Source organism: Liolophura sinensis, chromosome 7 (assembly GCF_032854445.1).
Source record: "Liolophura sinensis isolate JHLJ2023 chromosome 7, CUHK_Ljap_v2, whole genome shotgun sequence".
In the NCBI taxonomy this organism is placed as follows: domain Eukaryota; kingdom Metazoa; phylum Mollusca; class Polyplacophora; order Chitonida; family Chitonidae; genus Liolophura; species Liolophura sinensis.
Genome location: NC_088301.1, coordinates 24,483,713 through 24,499,989, shown reverse-complemented (window position 1 = coordinate 24,499,989; position 16,277 = coordinate 24,483,713). Strand labels below are relative to the sequence as shown.

At 38.9% G+C, this 16,277-nt stretch overlaps 1 protein-coding gene across 1 annotated transcript in view; it reads right to left on the bottom strand.

The window, feature by feature from the left end:
• Window positions 1-16,277, bottom strand: part of LOC135470763 (uncharacterized) — a 212,583-nt gene that overhangs the window by 2,541 nt on the left and 193,765 nt on the right. The window contains exons 8-16 of the mRNA XM_064749803.1: window positions 14,615-14,744; window positions 13,902-14,024; window positions 10,551-10,741; window positions 8,069-9,825; window positions 7,757-7,785; window positions 5,581-5,736; window positions 4,405-4,532; window positions 1,486-1,819; window positions 434-609 (exon numbers count right to left, since the gene is read on the bottom strand). Coding sequence (XP_064605873.1) covers window positions 434-609; window positions 1,486-1,819; window positions 4,405-4,532; window positions 5,581-5,736; window positions 7,757-7,785; window positions 8,069-9,825; window positions 10,551-10,741; window positions 13,902-14,024; window positions 14,615-14,744 — 3,024 coding nt within the window. The remainder of the gene's footprint in view (window positions 1-433; window positions 610-1,485; window positions 1,820-4,404; window positions 4,533-5,580; window positions 5,737-7,756; window positions 7,786-8,068; window positions 9,826-10,550; window positions 10,742-13,901; window positions 14,025-14,614; window positions 14,745-16,277) is intronic.

Genomic DNA, 16,277 nt, shown 5'->3' with positions numbered 1-16,277 from the left:
AACATGCATCTTAACTGGGTGTGATGACAAAATGCAGAATCATACCAGACCAGGTACGCATGCTAGCTGTCTGGCGCCTTCAGAATGACAATCCAGTGAGGCAGCACAATACAATGCCTGGGCATTAATACAGTCCAGGGCCATATTTGTTCAGTATCTTAAGAATGATGTTAAAATTCGAACACAGCCACAACAACATTTTTTTTCAGAATGTCAAAATTTGCCCACTGATTCTTTACAACAGAACAATGTACTAAAGGACAATTTGAGTTCTTTGTTTAACTGTGCAAGCACTTGCAAATAGGGTCTTAAGTTGCTTAATAAAAATATGAGCCCAGAATCAAGGAGACACCATCCTGATAGGACTGAAATAATGTTGGAAGCAACCTTGAGACTCAGTTCAAGAAATCAATGAAGTACACGGCAAAAGTACCTCATCTGATGATGTGTCACTCCTCCCACACTCTCCACATCCTCGCCAGCTTAAAAAGCGGCTCTTCCCTTTCGGAGAGGAGTCGACATTTGGTTGAATGTTTGTGAAATCAAAGAGACGAACTGTCGTACCTGTGGGCTCGTGGAAAGATGCAGGGGATGTCACTTCAATGGCATCTGAAATAAGGACAAAACTAAGCAACACAAGGAAAGAGTATCCTAAGGACTATTGATGAGTTTGAGATATAGTGTATAATTTGTCCATGTGTAAGGTACTCATTCTGCAGGATTCGGAAAGTTCTACTAATTGTTTTTTCGAAAAATGTTTTGAGGTTTGTTTGGGGGGCTGGATGACATCTCATTCCGGAAATGTAAATTACAGGACCAAAATAATATCTTATTACTTTTATTTGCTTCTGAAATTCCCCTTTTAAATGAAGTCAAATAACCAAATTTTCTTTTTTAAAAGTCAGTCAATGTATGCTATCACTTTGTCATGCTAGACAATAACAATAGTTCCTTCCTCAATGTCACTCTAGGTCTAGCCTAAGCAATTAGCATGAGAGGAGGGCAAATCGAACAGAAGGCATTGAAAACATGCCTCAAAAAGCCATTTTTGCCTTCTGGAGTATTATGATTTATTTCATGAAAAATACATCATTTGATGAGGGGTGCTACCAATATGCTTACACAATGCCAAAATTTGTAAAATTATCCTTTTACATACATTTTAAGAACTGCTGAGGTAAGAATTTAATTCTAACCACGAGAAAAATCATTTTCATTAAAAAAAATCCTGCTTCCATTAAAATTCTCGATTCCTTCTCACTTCATAGTTTTTATTGACAAGAAATAGAGTTACCCTGAAAAATCTCAGTATAGAATGATGACAAATGTTGGGTAAAAAATAATAACAAGGCATGAATGATTAGTTTTAGAGTTGGAAGGCAGAGGAAGGGAGACTGGAGCCATACCCATGCAGTTGAGAGAAGGCAAACTGTGCGTATACATTCGCCCACCACCCCCAAACCACCCGGCATGCCCCCCCCTTACCTGTGATGTTGTTGTGAACAGGGGCAGGGAGGGAGAGAGGCCAGCCCAGCTCCCTCTCCACCTCACTGTTATCATGCAGACAAACTGGAGCACTTTTGGACACAGGACTATGAGCATGGCCATTGCTATTGGTAGAGTGTTGCTGTTGTTGTTGTTGCTGTTGGCAATTGACTAAGTCGCCATCTTTCGTGACCTCTTTGTTGTTAATGTTTCGACAAGGTTTAGTTTTCCGAAGAAAATGAGCAAAGCTTCTTTTCCAAGGGGATGACTTTAAGGCAGGCTTCTTTTTACTTTCCTGAGCATTGAGCTGCTGGGTTTTCTGCTGAGTGGAATTCTGCAGACAGAAGAGTGAAAAGAATCACAAAAGGCCTGCCAGTTTTTTTTTCAACAGAGACCTTCTTCAAAATCATTTTTTGGGCAACAGCCATTCTGAGCTCTTTCTAAAAACAACTACAGGTGTACGTAGCAACTGCGTATTTCAGGGAAGGACAAATAGTAAATGGATTGCAGAGTATTTAGACTCAGACCTCCCACCAATAAAAGCTAAGAGATCCCAAAGATCCCAGTAGTCCTGCAGATTGAAGGTGAAGATATACAGGAACATGCCAGCTAGATGCAAAACTGGTGAGCAGTTAAAACCCAATGCTTGTTTGCCTGGGCCAAGATGCCAGTATAAATCCAAGAGGCAGAGAAGGATGCAAAAGACAATAAGATAGGATTGAGCTTGTATGAAGACACATTCCTTGCCAGCAGGCAACCCAAAACCAACCTTTTGTGAATAATGAGAGCATGCGCGCATACAGATGGACGGACGGACAGACAGAAGGACATGCAAACAGAAGTTTCCTGTAGATAATAGAATTATTTACCTGCAGTGCTTAGTGGACCAAGGACTGTTTTGCATGGAATATGGGGAAATACAATAAACAATCACTTCTGCTAATGGGAGGATTTTGACTACAGTTTTGTTATCTAGTTCTACTTGTACAGGAAACAGTTAAATGTCTCAACCATCTTTACCACATATACTACAGGCATTATTTTGTAAAATAAAGGACATTAATCACAATAAATATCAGGCAAGTTGTTGATGACTTTCTATTAAATTCACTTGTTTGGAAATGTTATATTAATAATAATATCAACAACAACTTAATACAGTAAACGAAAGAGGTAAAATTCTCATAACCTTCCTGCGGTACATTGAAAATAACTGCAGCAAGGATATGACATTAACGCAAACTAGATGAAAGCAAATGGCATAGACAATCAGCCTTCAAAAAACAATATTGTTATATATGAAAGTAATATGCACGTAGCCAAGTAAAAAATAAATTAAATTTACTTGTTCATGACATAGGCTTTCTTCTTTTTAAATGTACAAGTATACACAGATAGCAATATTTACTACACACTCTGCAAATCTCTACCATGGGTCTTTGGAATAAAGGTTGGGGAAGCTAGCTAATGGAGTTGAAAATGCTGAAGATCACTACAACAACTATGAAATTGTAAAATTTTAATACCATGAATTTTAAATTTTACTACAGTGACCAAAGCTGTTCTTTTACGAGTTTAACATCTCGATTATCTCCATGAAATTTGGATAATGGGTAAATGAACATGATGTTCTTTCAGTCAACCTTTACAACTGTATCTCAGAGACTTGAGCATGCCAACTTGTTGGGAACATTTCAAGGTTTTTTCTTCTGATTTGCATATAGATAAATGGTCTCAAAGGAATCACTGTAGTAACTTTCAGCAAGTTTTGGAGTTCTCCCTTAACACTAGGAGCTCTATCTAAACAAAAAGCGATACATTTTGACAAAAGCAAAGAGCTGATTTAAGGGCAATACTGCGTATAATAGAATTTAACACAAATAAGGCAAGCAAAACTCGTTTCTGCTTTTATTTATATCAGCAATTTTGGATTCACAAAAAAAAAGGTTCTTCAGGAAATGTCTTGAAAACTCTTTAGAGATGAATCTCCTGAATTTACTCAGGCTCCTTTGCTTCAGAACTGTTCACAGAGCATGATGAACAAGCAACAAGCAGGTCATTATGCTAGAGAGAGAGGGAGAGACCAGTTTGTATCTGCATAGAAATGATATAAAGCCGTGAAGACAAATGGACGCATTTGGCAGGCAAGGTAACAGCTTGTGGTGTCAACCCTGACCCTGAGCATTGCAAACAGCTATCTAGGGGAGGAGAAATTCCAATAAGCATGTCCTCTCCTGTGAACAGTCTCGAAACATGAGCCAGGCAGCTCATACCTCACAAACAAAATTACATTCAGAAATATAAAAATATGGAAATATAGGGACTGGTTTGATACTCAGGCTCAGGAATGGCCCCAAATCACAACAACCTGAATGGACAAGTAGACATCTTAAACAGATATAAAAACACAAACTGTCGGTTCTTTTAGCAAAAATTCCAGAAGAACCACTCAACCAATACCTTTGTCATGTAAAAAATTCCTCACAGTTTTTTTTATAAGCAGGCATTCTTTTTTTTCTGCAGGTTTGTGATTTCTTTTTAAATAGTGAGCTGAAGAAGACATTACTTTGAGTTCAAGGAAGCAAATGCAAGATCACCATGATGGTCTATCTTGCTTTGGTGAACAAAGCTAACAAAGCCAATTCTGACTTGAGTCAAAATTTAAAACATTTTCACAATGCTGAGCTTTTGGTACAGGAAGTTGAAATTTTGAAAGAAATGTCTTAAGGATAACTTTTGTGAGGTGGTCCAAATTTTAACTTCTAGGGCCATGAGCTTTAGAAATTATATTTCAAACTTTAACCTAAATCTGAAATGGCTTTGTTGAATTGGCCCCTTGTCGCTAAAATACAAATACTACAATCTGGAAGAAATTTCATAAAAAAAAAAATAGACAATGCAAGTTTAATGGAGGCTCACCTGTTTTTGCTTCGTTTGCTTGGAGTTGTCTGTAGTAATTGTGTTACCAATGTGACTTTGTGACTTGTTCTTGGCTGACTTTGTTCCCTTGGAACCGCTGGCTTTCGGATTTTCTGATGTTACCTCTTCTGGAAAAGGAAATGGCACTAATTGTCTAAAAGCTTAGCTCAAACTTTATTGGGGCCTTAAAAGAAAAGAACACATTTATACAACCTATATGCATACCTTAAATGTAAAAGCTACACAAACTTTAAAAAGTTTTCGTAAAAAAGAAAAATGGTTTTAAACACCATCATTTTCTACAAAATCTGCATATTTGAGGAACATTTAAAGTCCTGCCATGTTTTTGGGTTGTCCAATGAAAGGCATCATTTCCTCCTCTTGAATATTCATTGTGACATCACAGTGCTTAATGTTTTTACTCCTACCACATGATTAACGTGCTGTGGTGCATTTCAAGTCTCAGCTAAATATGTATGTATTGATAATCATTGATTTTTAGGTCTAGGAAAGTTTCGGATGTACTGGAGAGCCATATCATGTCTAAATGTGTGGCTGTAGGCTGCCAAAATGTGTCTGAAATGCCATACCCTGAATAGCACTGGGTAAAGCTAAGCAGAATGACATATGTAATCTGTTAAAATGGCAGCCTAAAGGGGACTTCTAAGCCTTCAATGTCTTACTATTACATACTCAAGTAACACGCACTTCAGGCAGAAAATTGAGATATTTTATTTAACCTTAATTTTAATTTAAGGTATTGGTTGTATAAATATGTTCTTTTCTTTAAAGTATCACAAAACCCTCCATAGCTTTTCAAAGATATTAATTTACAATGACCAGTTACATGTACCTTTAGAATGTTTTTTTTTTTTTTTCATCTGAAAGCTACCAATAAAGGTAAAATGATCTTCAGGTTTGGGACTGATTTATTTAGTATAGAGCAAAACTGAGTTTGCATTGGAGCTGAATGGATTTTAATATTAGAAAAGTACACGTGCCAATAAAGGCAAAACACCTTTAGATTCAAGACAGATTTATTTATTATAGTACAACAATGTTACCTTTAGGATGTATTTTGTCGGAGATGTAAAAATTCATCTGAAAGCTACCAAACAAATGCTGAAGGTCTTTAGGTTTGGTAAAGATTGACATATTACAGATGACCACTTTTACCTTTAGGATGTATTTTGTTGGAGGTGGTAAGTTTCTCGGTGCTGCCATCTTGTCTCTCACTAAATTCACTGCCAGCAGATTCCAGCAAAGATTTCTGTGATGCCTGCTCCAATCTGCAAGGGTGATCATAGCGAATAAAACAATACAATCCACAACCTGAACAATAAAACAGGTAAGTATTTATTCCACTTGTTTTAGGGAATTGGGCTCCGTCAGTCCCGGGACATAGACACAAGTATATGATTGTCAAGAATAACACATGAATTTCAGACAAACGAAAGAAATCATTATGATACAATGGGAGACTCGGGGACGAACTGCACAGACAGTCCAGGTTATCAACAAACAGTTAAGAATGCACTGTTTTCTTCTGTGACATTGCAGTGCATATATACTTCATACATGTTTTATGAGCACATGTACATCGATTACTGTGAGGTAATAAAGCAAAGAGCAAAAGAGTTCACAGCTTTGGACTGTCTTGATACAGGCGGGAAGGAGTTTTATGAGGTCCACATTATTTACAACATTTTTTCGGCTTTCAGACAGAAAATTAAGTCTACTGGTAAAGCAGTAAATTCCACTGCACATGAATTCAATTTTAGGCACACAAAATCTGTCAATGTTTAAAACATAATCTGTATTTCTTTCAAGTCACCATGCTTACCTCATAGGAAGCCATCTTAATTACAACAGGTGATGAATTTCAACACACAAATTCAATGGTATGACCCGTTCTTTTCACAGTTCTTTACATCATGCATTAATTAATGCTAAATCTCCTACTCAGGGAATAAATTAAAATAGCTAGCCATACCTACACACTGTGAAGCCAATATGATCCGTTCTTTTCACAGTTCTTTACATCATGCATCAATTAATGCTAAATCTCCTACTCAGGGAATAAATTAAAATAGCTAGCCATACCTACACACTGTGAAGCCAATATGATCCGTTCTTTTCACAGTTCTTTACATCATGCATCAATTAATGCTAAATCTCCTACTCAGGGAATAAATTAAAATAGCTAGCCATACCTACACACTGTGAAGCCATTCTACCAATGTTTTTAAAAATAAATTCAGCATATTAACTTTTGAAAATTTGTTCTTTCACAGTGTTTTCTTTTAAGGCTTGTGCAGTTAAAATACTATTCAACAAATCCTAAACATAAATATATTAATTGACTTGAAAATTGATTTAATTATTAAATTAGGTCTTCTGAGGGAAAACTCTTATAATAAATAATCTCTAGAAAAACTTTCAAATGTAATTCTCAAAAGTTCACCATTGATCTTGTTACCCCAAACAAACAACTTCTTAATTTTAGCATTAAATAATGAATTTATTCACATCATATGCCAGAACTTGGGTGGATCAACCTTATTTATGTATTTCTTTGATTACTGTTTCATGCTGTACTCAAGAATATTTCAATTATACGATGGTGGCCAGCATTGTGGTGGGAGGAAAAAGGGCAGAGGATTGAACCTTCATAGTTGACTAACTTAATCAGCTGTCATATTCTGTGGAATGGTAAATTCCTAGAGAATTTAACAGAAAAGAAAACGGTAATAGGTCAGTAATGTTAGAAATGAAATTTCATAACCTTTAGGCCCAACAGAGACAAGACCTGATTTAATGCAGTTTTTTCTAATAACAAGGTTTGAAAGACTACTGCACTCATACACCACCAGCAAGTATAGGATGAACTTTCTCCACATGTGGCAAACAAATTTTTCACCAGCACTGTGTATGCCATTTCTGGATTTGGTGGAAGATAAATCTCCTCTGACCTTCATGTCAGACTACATAAAGAGCAAGTGCTGTTTACTGTACTAACAGACTGAATAAAAACTGAATGATACTGACAGAGCCAACGGGTCATTTATCTCGCACAGATTTGGAACCTTTCAAGTTGCATCTCGCCCACCAACTTGGACAAGTATGCAAAACAGACACCATATAGCACCCCCCCCCCCCACCACCTCCCAAAAATCTGAAAAGTTGATTCACCAAGTTTTGTGAAGTTGGCGCAGAGGTTTTAAACATTGTGGAAAACTTTATACCCAAGCTTGCTGAGAAATAAAAGTAAAACTCATAGATTTCCACACTGGCCGCTGAAACTTTTCGTATTAATAGAATAATGAATGAATTCCAAGCTTTCAGAGCTTACGAAGAGAATATTTTATGTCAAACCAGCATCTATTATATGCAAGAAAAATTAATAATCACATGAAGATTGCCAAACTGTAGTCCACTGAAAGGACCGTCTCAAATATCATCTCAGTACTCAAGATTCGAAAGCATCAAATTCCGACTAAAAATGATTAAGAATAGAAGTAAGGGTATACAAAAAGTAGTTTTCAGTGGTCGATTTGCAATCTTCAAAACAGGCATTCATATAATTTTCCTTTTCTTACTGTAAATAGTCCAATGCCTGCCTGTGTAGATCACAACTGGTTTATATCTCAAACGTATTCCTTACCTCAATAATGTATCTTGCCCTTTCACACGGTTTGCATCCTTGCCACAGCGACCAGATAATTTGCTTAGTACAGATTCCTTTGATTTTTTAACAAGCCCTTGACCGGGTAATTTTGACACTGTTGGAGTTTGTGGGGTGGGAGTTCTTAACACAGGAGTATCATCCGACTGATACTCTTCGAAGTCATCACTATGGAAACTCTCAACTCGCGCAATGGGAGTTCGCAATAATGGCCTCGTCGGAGTTGAAGGAGTCTGAAGCGATTGCATGCTGTTGCGTTTGATGACTTTACCAGCATGGCTATTTCTGGATCTGTTGGAGCCCCGCGAGTTTCGCCCGCTGTTTGCTTCTGAGGATCTAGTTTTCTCCCCTGATGGCTGTACACTGTTCTTGTGCTGGCCTGCAGCGGGACTTGGGTCGCATGGCACACTGGCATTATCATTTTTGCATAAAGAAAAGTTTTGAGTTGTTATAGTACTATTGCATACCTTAGCACAGCTTGCAGGCTCCAGCACTGGATTACCTCTTGTGGCAAATTTCCCTGAATTGCACACTCTGTCTTGGCTATCCTTAACATTTAAGAACAATTTGCTATCACCCTTTGATGCAGAAGATCCGTCTGGGAAGTCCCTGCCATCGAGGGACAATGGGCTAAGCATTGCTAGATCTTCGCTGCCCGCCCGTGAGAAGAGGTCCGTGCTCAAGGTGGAGATCTCGGGTGTGTCCTTGTCGCACAGGCTTGCTAGCTTATTTATTTGCATAGATTCTAGCAAAGAGTCAGAAGAGCTGGAGCTCAAATTGCTGTGAAGCCGGGAGCTGTAAGGAGAGGTGAGAGGGTCATCAGGTAAGTCGTATGTCGGGGACACGCATGCGATAGGGGGCACACAAGTTCTCCTGGAGAGGCATGGGGAATCCTTCAGAACAAACGGCATCTCTTTTGGTCGCACAACTTGGTCAACCGGGGGTTTAATGCTGCTAACACTCTCCGCTAAAACTGGGTTTACCACTGATTGCAAGATCTTTCCTACAGCGTTCCCTGTGCTGGGATTGTTATGCCTGTGTTTTGAGCTGGTAGACGAGTCTGCCTTGATTAAAGCTTCGCGGGAATTAGACTCTGGATCATAGTCTAAAGCAGTAATTGAGCAGGGGTTAGAGTAATCTGAAAGCTGAATTTGCACTGAAGTCTGTGGGCCATTCTGCGGCGGGACAACACTGGAAGATTTCACAGTCAATTTTGTATTGGGCTGAACAGTGTAACACTCTTTTAGTCCTAGCTGGACAGGCCTCGGAATGGGGCTCTGCCGCTGCTCTTCAGTCTTTGGGATGCTTTTGGGGGAATTGGGAGTGGGTGAGGGAGCAGTTACAGATATGGACACAGCAATCTCGGGTTCTGTGTCCACAGAATTAGCTTTCCGTAAGCTCGAGGCACGTCGTCTCACAGAAGGACCACATGAACTGGGCCTCTTGTCCGAATGTCTGTAATGTATTCGCTTCATTGAACCTTCCCGACTGGGAACCTTCAGAGAGTTTTCACGGCTGTGACGACTCCCACGTCTGCGAAAGAAGTGCGAGTCTTCGTGACTCACTTCAGTATTATGAGGCACTGGAAGTCTATCGGGCACAGTTAATGATAAAGAATTAGTTGATTCTAGGTTCAGGTGATTATGTTTGTAGTTTTCCTGTCCATGGGCCATTGCTGCACCTAATCCGGACACAGCATTGGCCAAGGTACCGGTTGCTCCAACCTCTGCATACGGCTGAAAAATAAACCAATCAAAATTTGACTTTTCTGATACAGAATTTTCTTCACTCTGTCACCATAAATGTAGCCTTTTTTCTTCAAAAATATTATCAAATCCACTATACATTTATACTTGGTTGATTCTTGAAATATTAATTTCATTGCCTGCTTAACTTGGCAGGTTTATGGGTGGATGAAAATTGGCAAAACTGGAAACTGTTTTTTTTTCCCATGAAAGTACTATTTCAGAAGAAATGTTCAGACACTTCAATGAAAGTAAGGAATGTACATGTACATACACCCCTGTACTCAAGAATATTTCACTCATACAATTGTTTTGCAAATTGGTCTTGCATCTGGAACAACCATTACAGTTGATAACTGATGTACCTTAAGGTCCGCAGTTTACATATGTATATATATACTTTTTCAGTCATATGACGATGAGGAGCCATTAGGTATGTGTACATATTCTGAGTCTTTTTGTGGGGGGGTTGAGTTCATGCCGCCAGTGAAATACCATGTCAAAGACACTAGATATGACACCCCATCCAGTCACACTATATTGACACTGGACCAAACAGTTCTGTTTAAGACCACCAAGCAAGACAGCAATAAGTACCACTTTTAAATGTTTTCGGTATAACCCAAATCGGGTTTGATCCCTAGTCTGCAGACTTTGAGGTCTGCAGTTATGATGCCTAGATTCAACCTCACATTGATACAATATGTTGTACTTACCGTGGGGCTGGATGGAGGGGCACGTGATCTGCGTCTGGAACGCCGGCGCTCAGGTCCCAGCCAGGAGGGGGTGCTGCATAAGGCGAGGAGGTCGAAGCTGGCACTGGTCGTGGACTGATCATGCTTCTCACCTTCAGTATCATTTTGCTCATTTGTAGGATTATGCGCATTTAAGGTCTTCCCTTGAGAGGCTGTTACAGGGGTAAGGAGGGGAGAGAGACAACTGTCAGAATCATGCACCAAGCTCAGCGAGTTTCCCATGCAAAGGAGGATGAGGAAGGAACGCCACCATATACCCAGACACACACATACGCACACACACACATCTTGTCATACCAAAGTGCCACAAAAACCAAAGCCTTGCCCAACCTTTTGACTTTTGCAACATTAGAAAATGTACTTGAATCCTCAACCTTTCTGCGTGTTTTTACAAATGCAATGATAATCAAAATTTTGTCTTTTCAGCTAAAAGCTGAAGTAAGGAAAACCAGAAATGTACATGTAGTTGAAAATCAAGGTTGAGAAATAATCGTACATTAGACTCAAAAGTTGTTTTAAATTCAATGGGATAAATTAGCCATGAAGTTTACAAAGACCTATACAGGCATTTGTCTTTCAAGCCAAATAAAGTTAGTCAACCACATAGCAAAAAAAACAAAAAAACAAAAAAAAAAAGATATTCTTCAGTATGAAACGATAACATGCGTCTAAATAACAATTCTGTTACCCTCATTCATTTAGTATACACTGGATACCATCATATGAACCTATGCAAGGATCTGGCTTAACTTGATTAAAGAGTTGCATTACTCTTTTCAGTTATCCTGATTAAAATGTTTAATCAGAGCTACAGCATTCCACACATGTATCAATATAACATCCCAATGTTTGAAGACACTCTCATGCAAAGTGGCTACAAGACAGGCAGCAGCTCGAGTTTGATCAGGACGCCTCACTCTGGGGCAAATGGAAAACGCAAAGTTTCTCCATCCCCCACCCCGATCATCCCATCTCTCTTAAATTTAATTTATGAATAAGCCAGCCTTGTATCTTGTTTCTTTCCAGATGAACCATTTGCTGTATGTTTCAATATACATTTGGGAGATGAAGGAGCAAGGTCCCAAACTGATCTTACAAGAAATGGCAACTTGTAACATATCACAATGCACTGGATGGATTTCAAAACTTATAATGGGCAGATTGGCATCATGAGGTTTATCTTGGGAACATGGGACATAAGAGCCATAACCCATCTTGTCAACATGGGATAGAGAACCCATAATCCACCTTGGGAACATGGAACATAAAAGCTGTAACGTAACACATCTTGTGAACACCAGACATCAAAGCCCTAACCCATTTTGGGAACATGGCACACAAAAACCATAACCCATCTTGGGAACATGGGACATAAGAGCCATAACCCATCTTGGGAACACGGGACATAAGAGCCATAACCCATCTTGGGAACATAGGACATACAAGCCATGGCCCATCTTGGGAACACCGGACATCAAAGCCCTAACCCATTTTGGGAACATGGCACACAAAAACCATAACCCATCTTGTGAACATGGGACATAAGAGCCATAACCCATCTTGTGAACATGGGACATAAGAGCCACAACCCATCTTGGGAACATGGGACATACAAGCCATGGCCCATCTTGGGAACACCGGACATCAAAGCCCTAACCCATTTTGGGAACATGGTACACAAAAACCATAACCCATCTTGTGAACATGGGACATAAGAGCCATAACCCATCTTGGGAACATGGGACATAAGAGCCATAACCCATCTTGGGAAAAAGGGACATACATGTACAAGCCATAGCCAATCTTAGGAACATGAGACATAACAGCAGTAACCCATCTTGGGAACATGGGATATCAAAAGCCTTAACCCATCTTGGGAATATGAGATACAAAAGCCATAACCCGTCTTGGGAACATGGGACATAAAATCCATAATCCATCTTGGGAACATGGGACATCAAACACCATAATCCATTTTGGTAATTGCTTTGGCCATACACTGGAAGCTTCCCAGCCCATAAATCATATATATTGGATAAACTCCATCACCCCAACACACCCACCCTTACGATTCCTTAGTGCTGAGGTGTGCGATTGGGGAATTATGCCCCGTGGGAATGCAGCTTGAGAATAACAGGAATTATGCAAATACACGGACAAGGGTAAAATACAGCAGAGTCTCACAGCCTGGCAAGGGTCACAAGGCAAACAAGCAGGTAAACTACCTTACAATAACTGACTGGCTTTTAATTTATTTATTTATTTATTTGATTGGTGTTTTACGCCGTACTCAATGATATTTCACTTATACGACGGCGGCCGGCATTTTGGTGGGTGGAAACCGGGCAGACCCCGGTGGAAACCCACGACCATCCGCAGGTTGCTGGAGGACCTTCCCACATACGGCCAGAGAGGAAGCCAGCATGAGCTGGACTTGAACTCACAGCGACCGCATTGGTGAGAGACTCCTGGGTCATTACGCTGTGCTAGCGCACTAACCAACTGAGTCACGGAAGCCAAGACTGGCTTTTGATTTTTTTTTTTTTTTTTTTTGATTGGTGTTTTACGCCGTACTCAAGAATATTTCACTTATACGACGGCGGCCAGCATTATGGTGGGTGGAAACCGGGCACAGCCCGGAGGAAACCCACGACCATCTGCAGGTTGCTGACAGACCTTCTCACGTACGGCCGGAGAGGAAGCCAGCATGAGCTGGACTTGAACTCACAGCGACCGCATTGGTGAGAGACTCCTGGGTCATTACGCTGCGCTAGCGCTTTAACCGACTGAGCCACGGAGGCCCCGACTGGCTTTTGAAGTCATATCATTAATATTTAATATTCAATCGACAGAACAGTCACTTTTTTGCGTGCAATATAGCATATCTGTCCAGAATTTAACAAAACAGTTCCTAAGTGTTACCTTTCTTGTAATAGTCTGTAATGTGTGTTTGGTGACTGTTTCACAATAAATACCACATACAAAATGTCATGTATCCTATGCAACAGTTTTTAGACTGCTTTGTTAACCTTAAGAAGATCTCCAATTTCCTCAACCCTTTTACACTGCATGTTGTAAATGTTTATAATACGATCAGATATAGTTCAGTTTTTTCTTCTTCTGTTCACAAGTAAAAGGCCTGAAGACGACATTCAAAACACTTTACAGAATTATTTGAACATTAACAGACTTTTCTCAGTTTTAGAGAAAACATTAACCATTTAGACCAACAAGAGAAGAGAAGATATGCATAAATCTTGATGGATGTACAGAGATGAATACATTGCATCTGCTGTTTTTGTGACAAAATACCTTTTTGTTTCATGCTTCCTTTCGTTTTGGGGTTTCTACCAGCTGATTTCGCTCGCTGACGGGACCGACTTCTTGGTCTGCTTTCTGTTTTCTGTTCTAGGGTGTGGTCAATGTCAAACAAACCTGGAAACCATTGAAAGATTATGTAAATCAGAGAAAGATTATGTAAATCATTGAAAGGTTGTGTATACCACAGACAGGTTGTGTATACCACAGACAGGTTGTGTACACCACTGAGAGGATGTGTATACCAGACTGAAAGGTTGTCTATACCACTGAAAGGTTGTCTATACCAGACTGAAAGGTTGTCTATACCACTGAAAGGTTGTCTATACAGGCACCTGAGGATTAAATCGGAATCAGAGGAGGATTAAGCTTTTAAAGATGAAACATCTGTTTGGGGAGTAAATGGGCACAAGAGATTTCAATTGGAAATTAAAACAAATATTTCTCACTTGGTTTGTTTGTTTTATTTACTTACAGCTTATGATTAATTTCACAAATTTATGAGCTATTGCTCACTTGAACCTTTCACTTATAGTATCAATGACAGATGGTGGTAAACACAAATCAGAAAGTAAAAAGTAAGAGTTTATCACCTATAATTTCACAACATACTTTTCATTTGTTCCCTCACATAGAAATAATTAGGTCAAAAAAAGTCACCCGAGTAAATAAACATAGGTTTATTTCTTTCTTCTTTTTGTTTTTACCTCCCTCAATCCTTTTGCGCTGTAACATCATATTAAACATGGCTGAGATCTCGTCACAACGACATTCATGCACCGTCTTCTCCAACTGAGCTTTGTCCATGTCTAAAAGACTTGCCAGTTCCTCCACCACCTGCAGAGACCGACAGCCAATCATATCACAGAGCACAAAATAGAGTCAGTCCCATTAAACTGTGACAATAATTTTGATTGGACTGTTCCAAAAATTTTAAAACGCTTTGGTATGTTTCATACAATATCTGATGAAATAATGAAGGAGTTGTAAAAATTTTATATCAAAATACATACTGAGACAAATTTATTATTAAATACTCCCCCCCTCCCCCACCAAATATTAATGTTCATTTTGTTTAATAGTCATCGAGTTCACTTCAAACAATTCTCCACCAAAATAAAAAAACTTTCACCAAAACCTGAAAACTTGAATGAAGCAAAACATGGATTACTACCATACAAAATTCATTTCATGAAGACCAAAAAAAAAAAAATAAGAATGAACTTATTCTCACAGGCAATGACTGTCCATACAATGATGACTTTGATACCACATTTGATCTTCAAGTATTTGACTAATTCACATCTTTAGATAATCATACTGGTGAGTCTCACAGAAAATATTCACTGTTTTATAGCAAGAGTGGCAATGAGAAGTTACGGCTTTATAATTAAAATCTTTCCACCAGCATACACATCTGACCCTGCATCTTTGTATCCTAACTGTTCAAATTTTTGGGACAGATTTTAGTAGAGTTGAAAGTAGAATATTACATTTCTTTATCAACATTTTGGAAAAGTAAAGAAACAAGGACGTTGTCCATTAGATGGTCTAACCATGTGAGAAAAAAAAAACTCAATATTCCTGCTACAATCACATATACACTGGCTAAAATGAGCAGACCCGATTTCCCAAAAATTAGAAGAAATAGAGTAAACCCTAGATGACTTCTTGTCCTGCTGTGCTAGCTGTCAAATGTAATGCATGTATCTGATACAAAAATCAACTTGGCCCTGTAATACTGATCAGTCATATTGTCTGCTGAGGAACGAAGATGCAGAATGGTCTGTGGATGCGCACATACCAGAGCGATAACAGTCTATGAGCAATTTTCTAATATTCTACAGGCTCACCTCAGGTGAATCACAAGCATCAATTAGGAGCAATCTACTGAAGAACTCCTGTTGTTACCAAATATCATTTACCAACCAAAACTGTACTTAATGTTTAATGCAACCAAAAAAAGAAAAAGAAATTCCTCTTGATAAAACCAATAAACATGACATTTACCATAATTATTATTGTCAAGAAATTGTGTTTGGTTGTTTGTTCATTCATTTGTGCCTAATAATTCATGTATTACAAGGTCAAAGGCATAAAAGACCAATGAGGTTCAAAATACAAGTGGTTCAGTCGATCACCATGGCAACCATGTGAAACACTAAAGCAAAATATTAAATATTCAGGAATGTTTGGGGAACAGCATGTTTGAAGCCAAACCAGGATGTTTGAAGCCAAACCAGGATGTTTGAAGCCAAACCAGTAGGAACAACTGCTCGTGGGTGCATAGTGGTCAAAGGTGATAAAGTGCATGAACTTCTTGAGATAAAACTTTTGCAGGTTTCAACACACAGAGATGGGGATCAAATA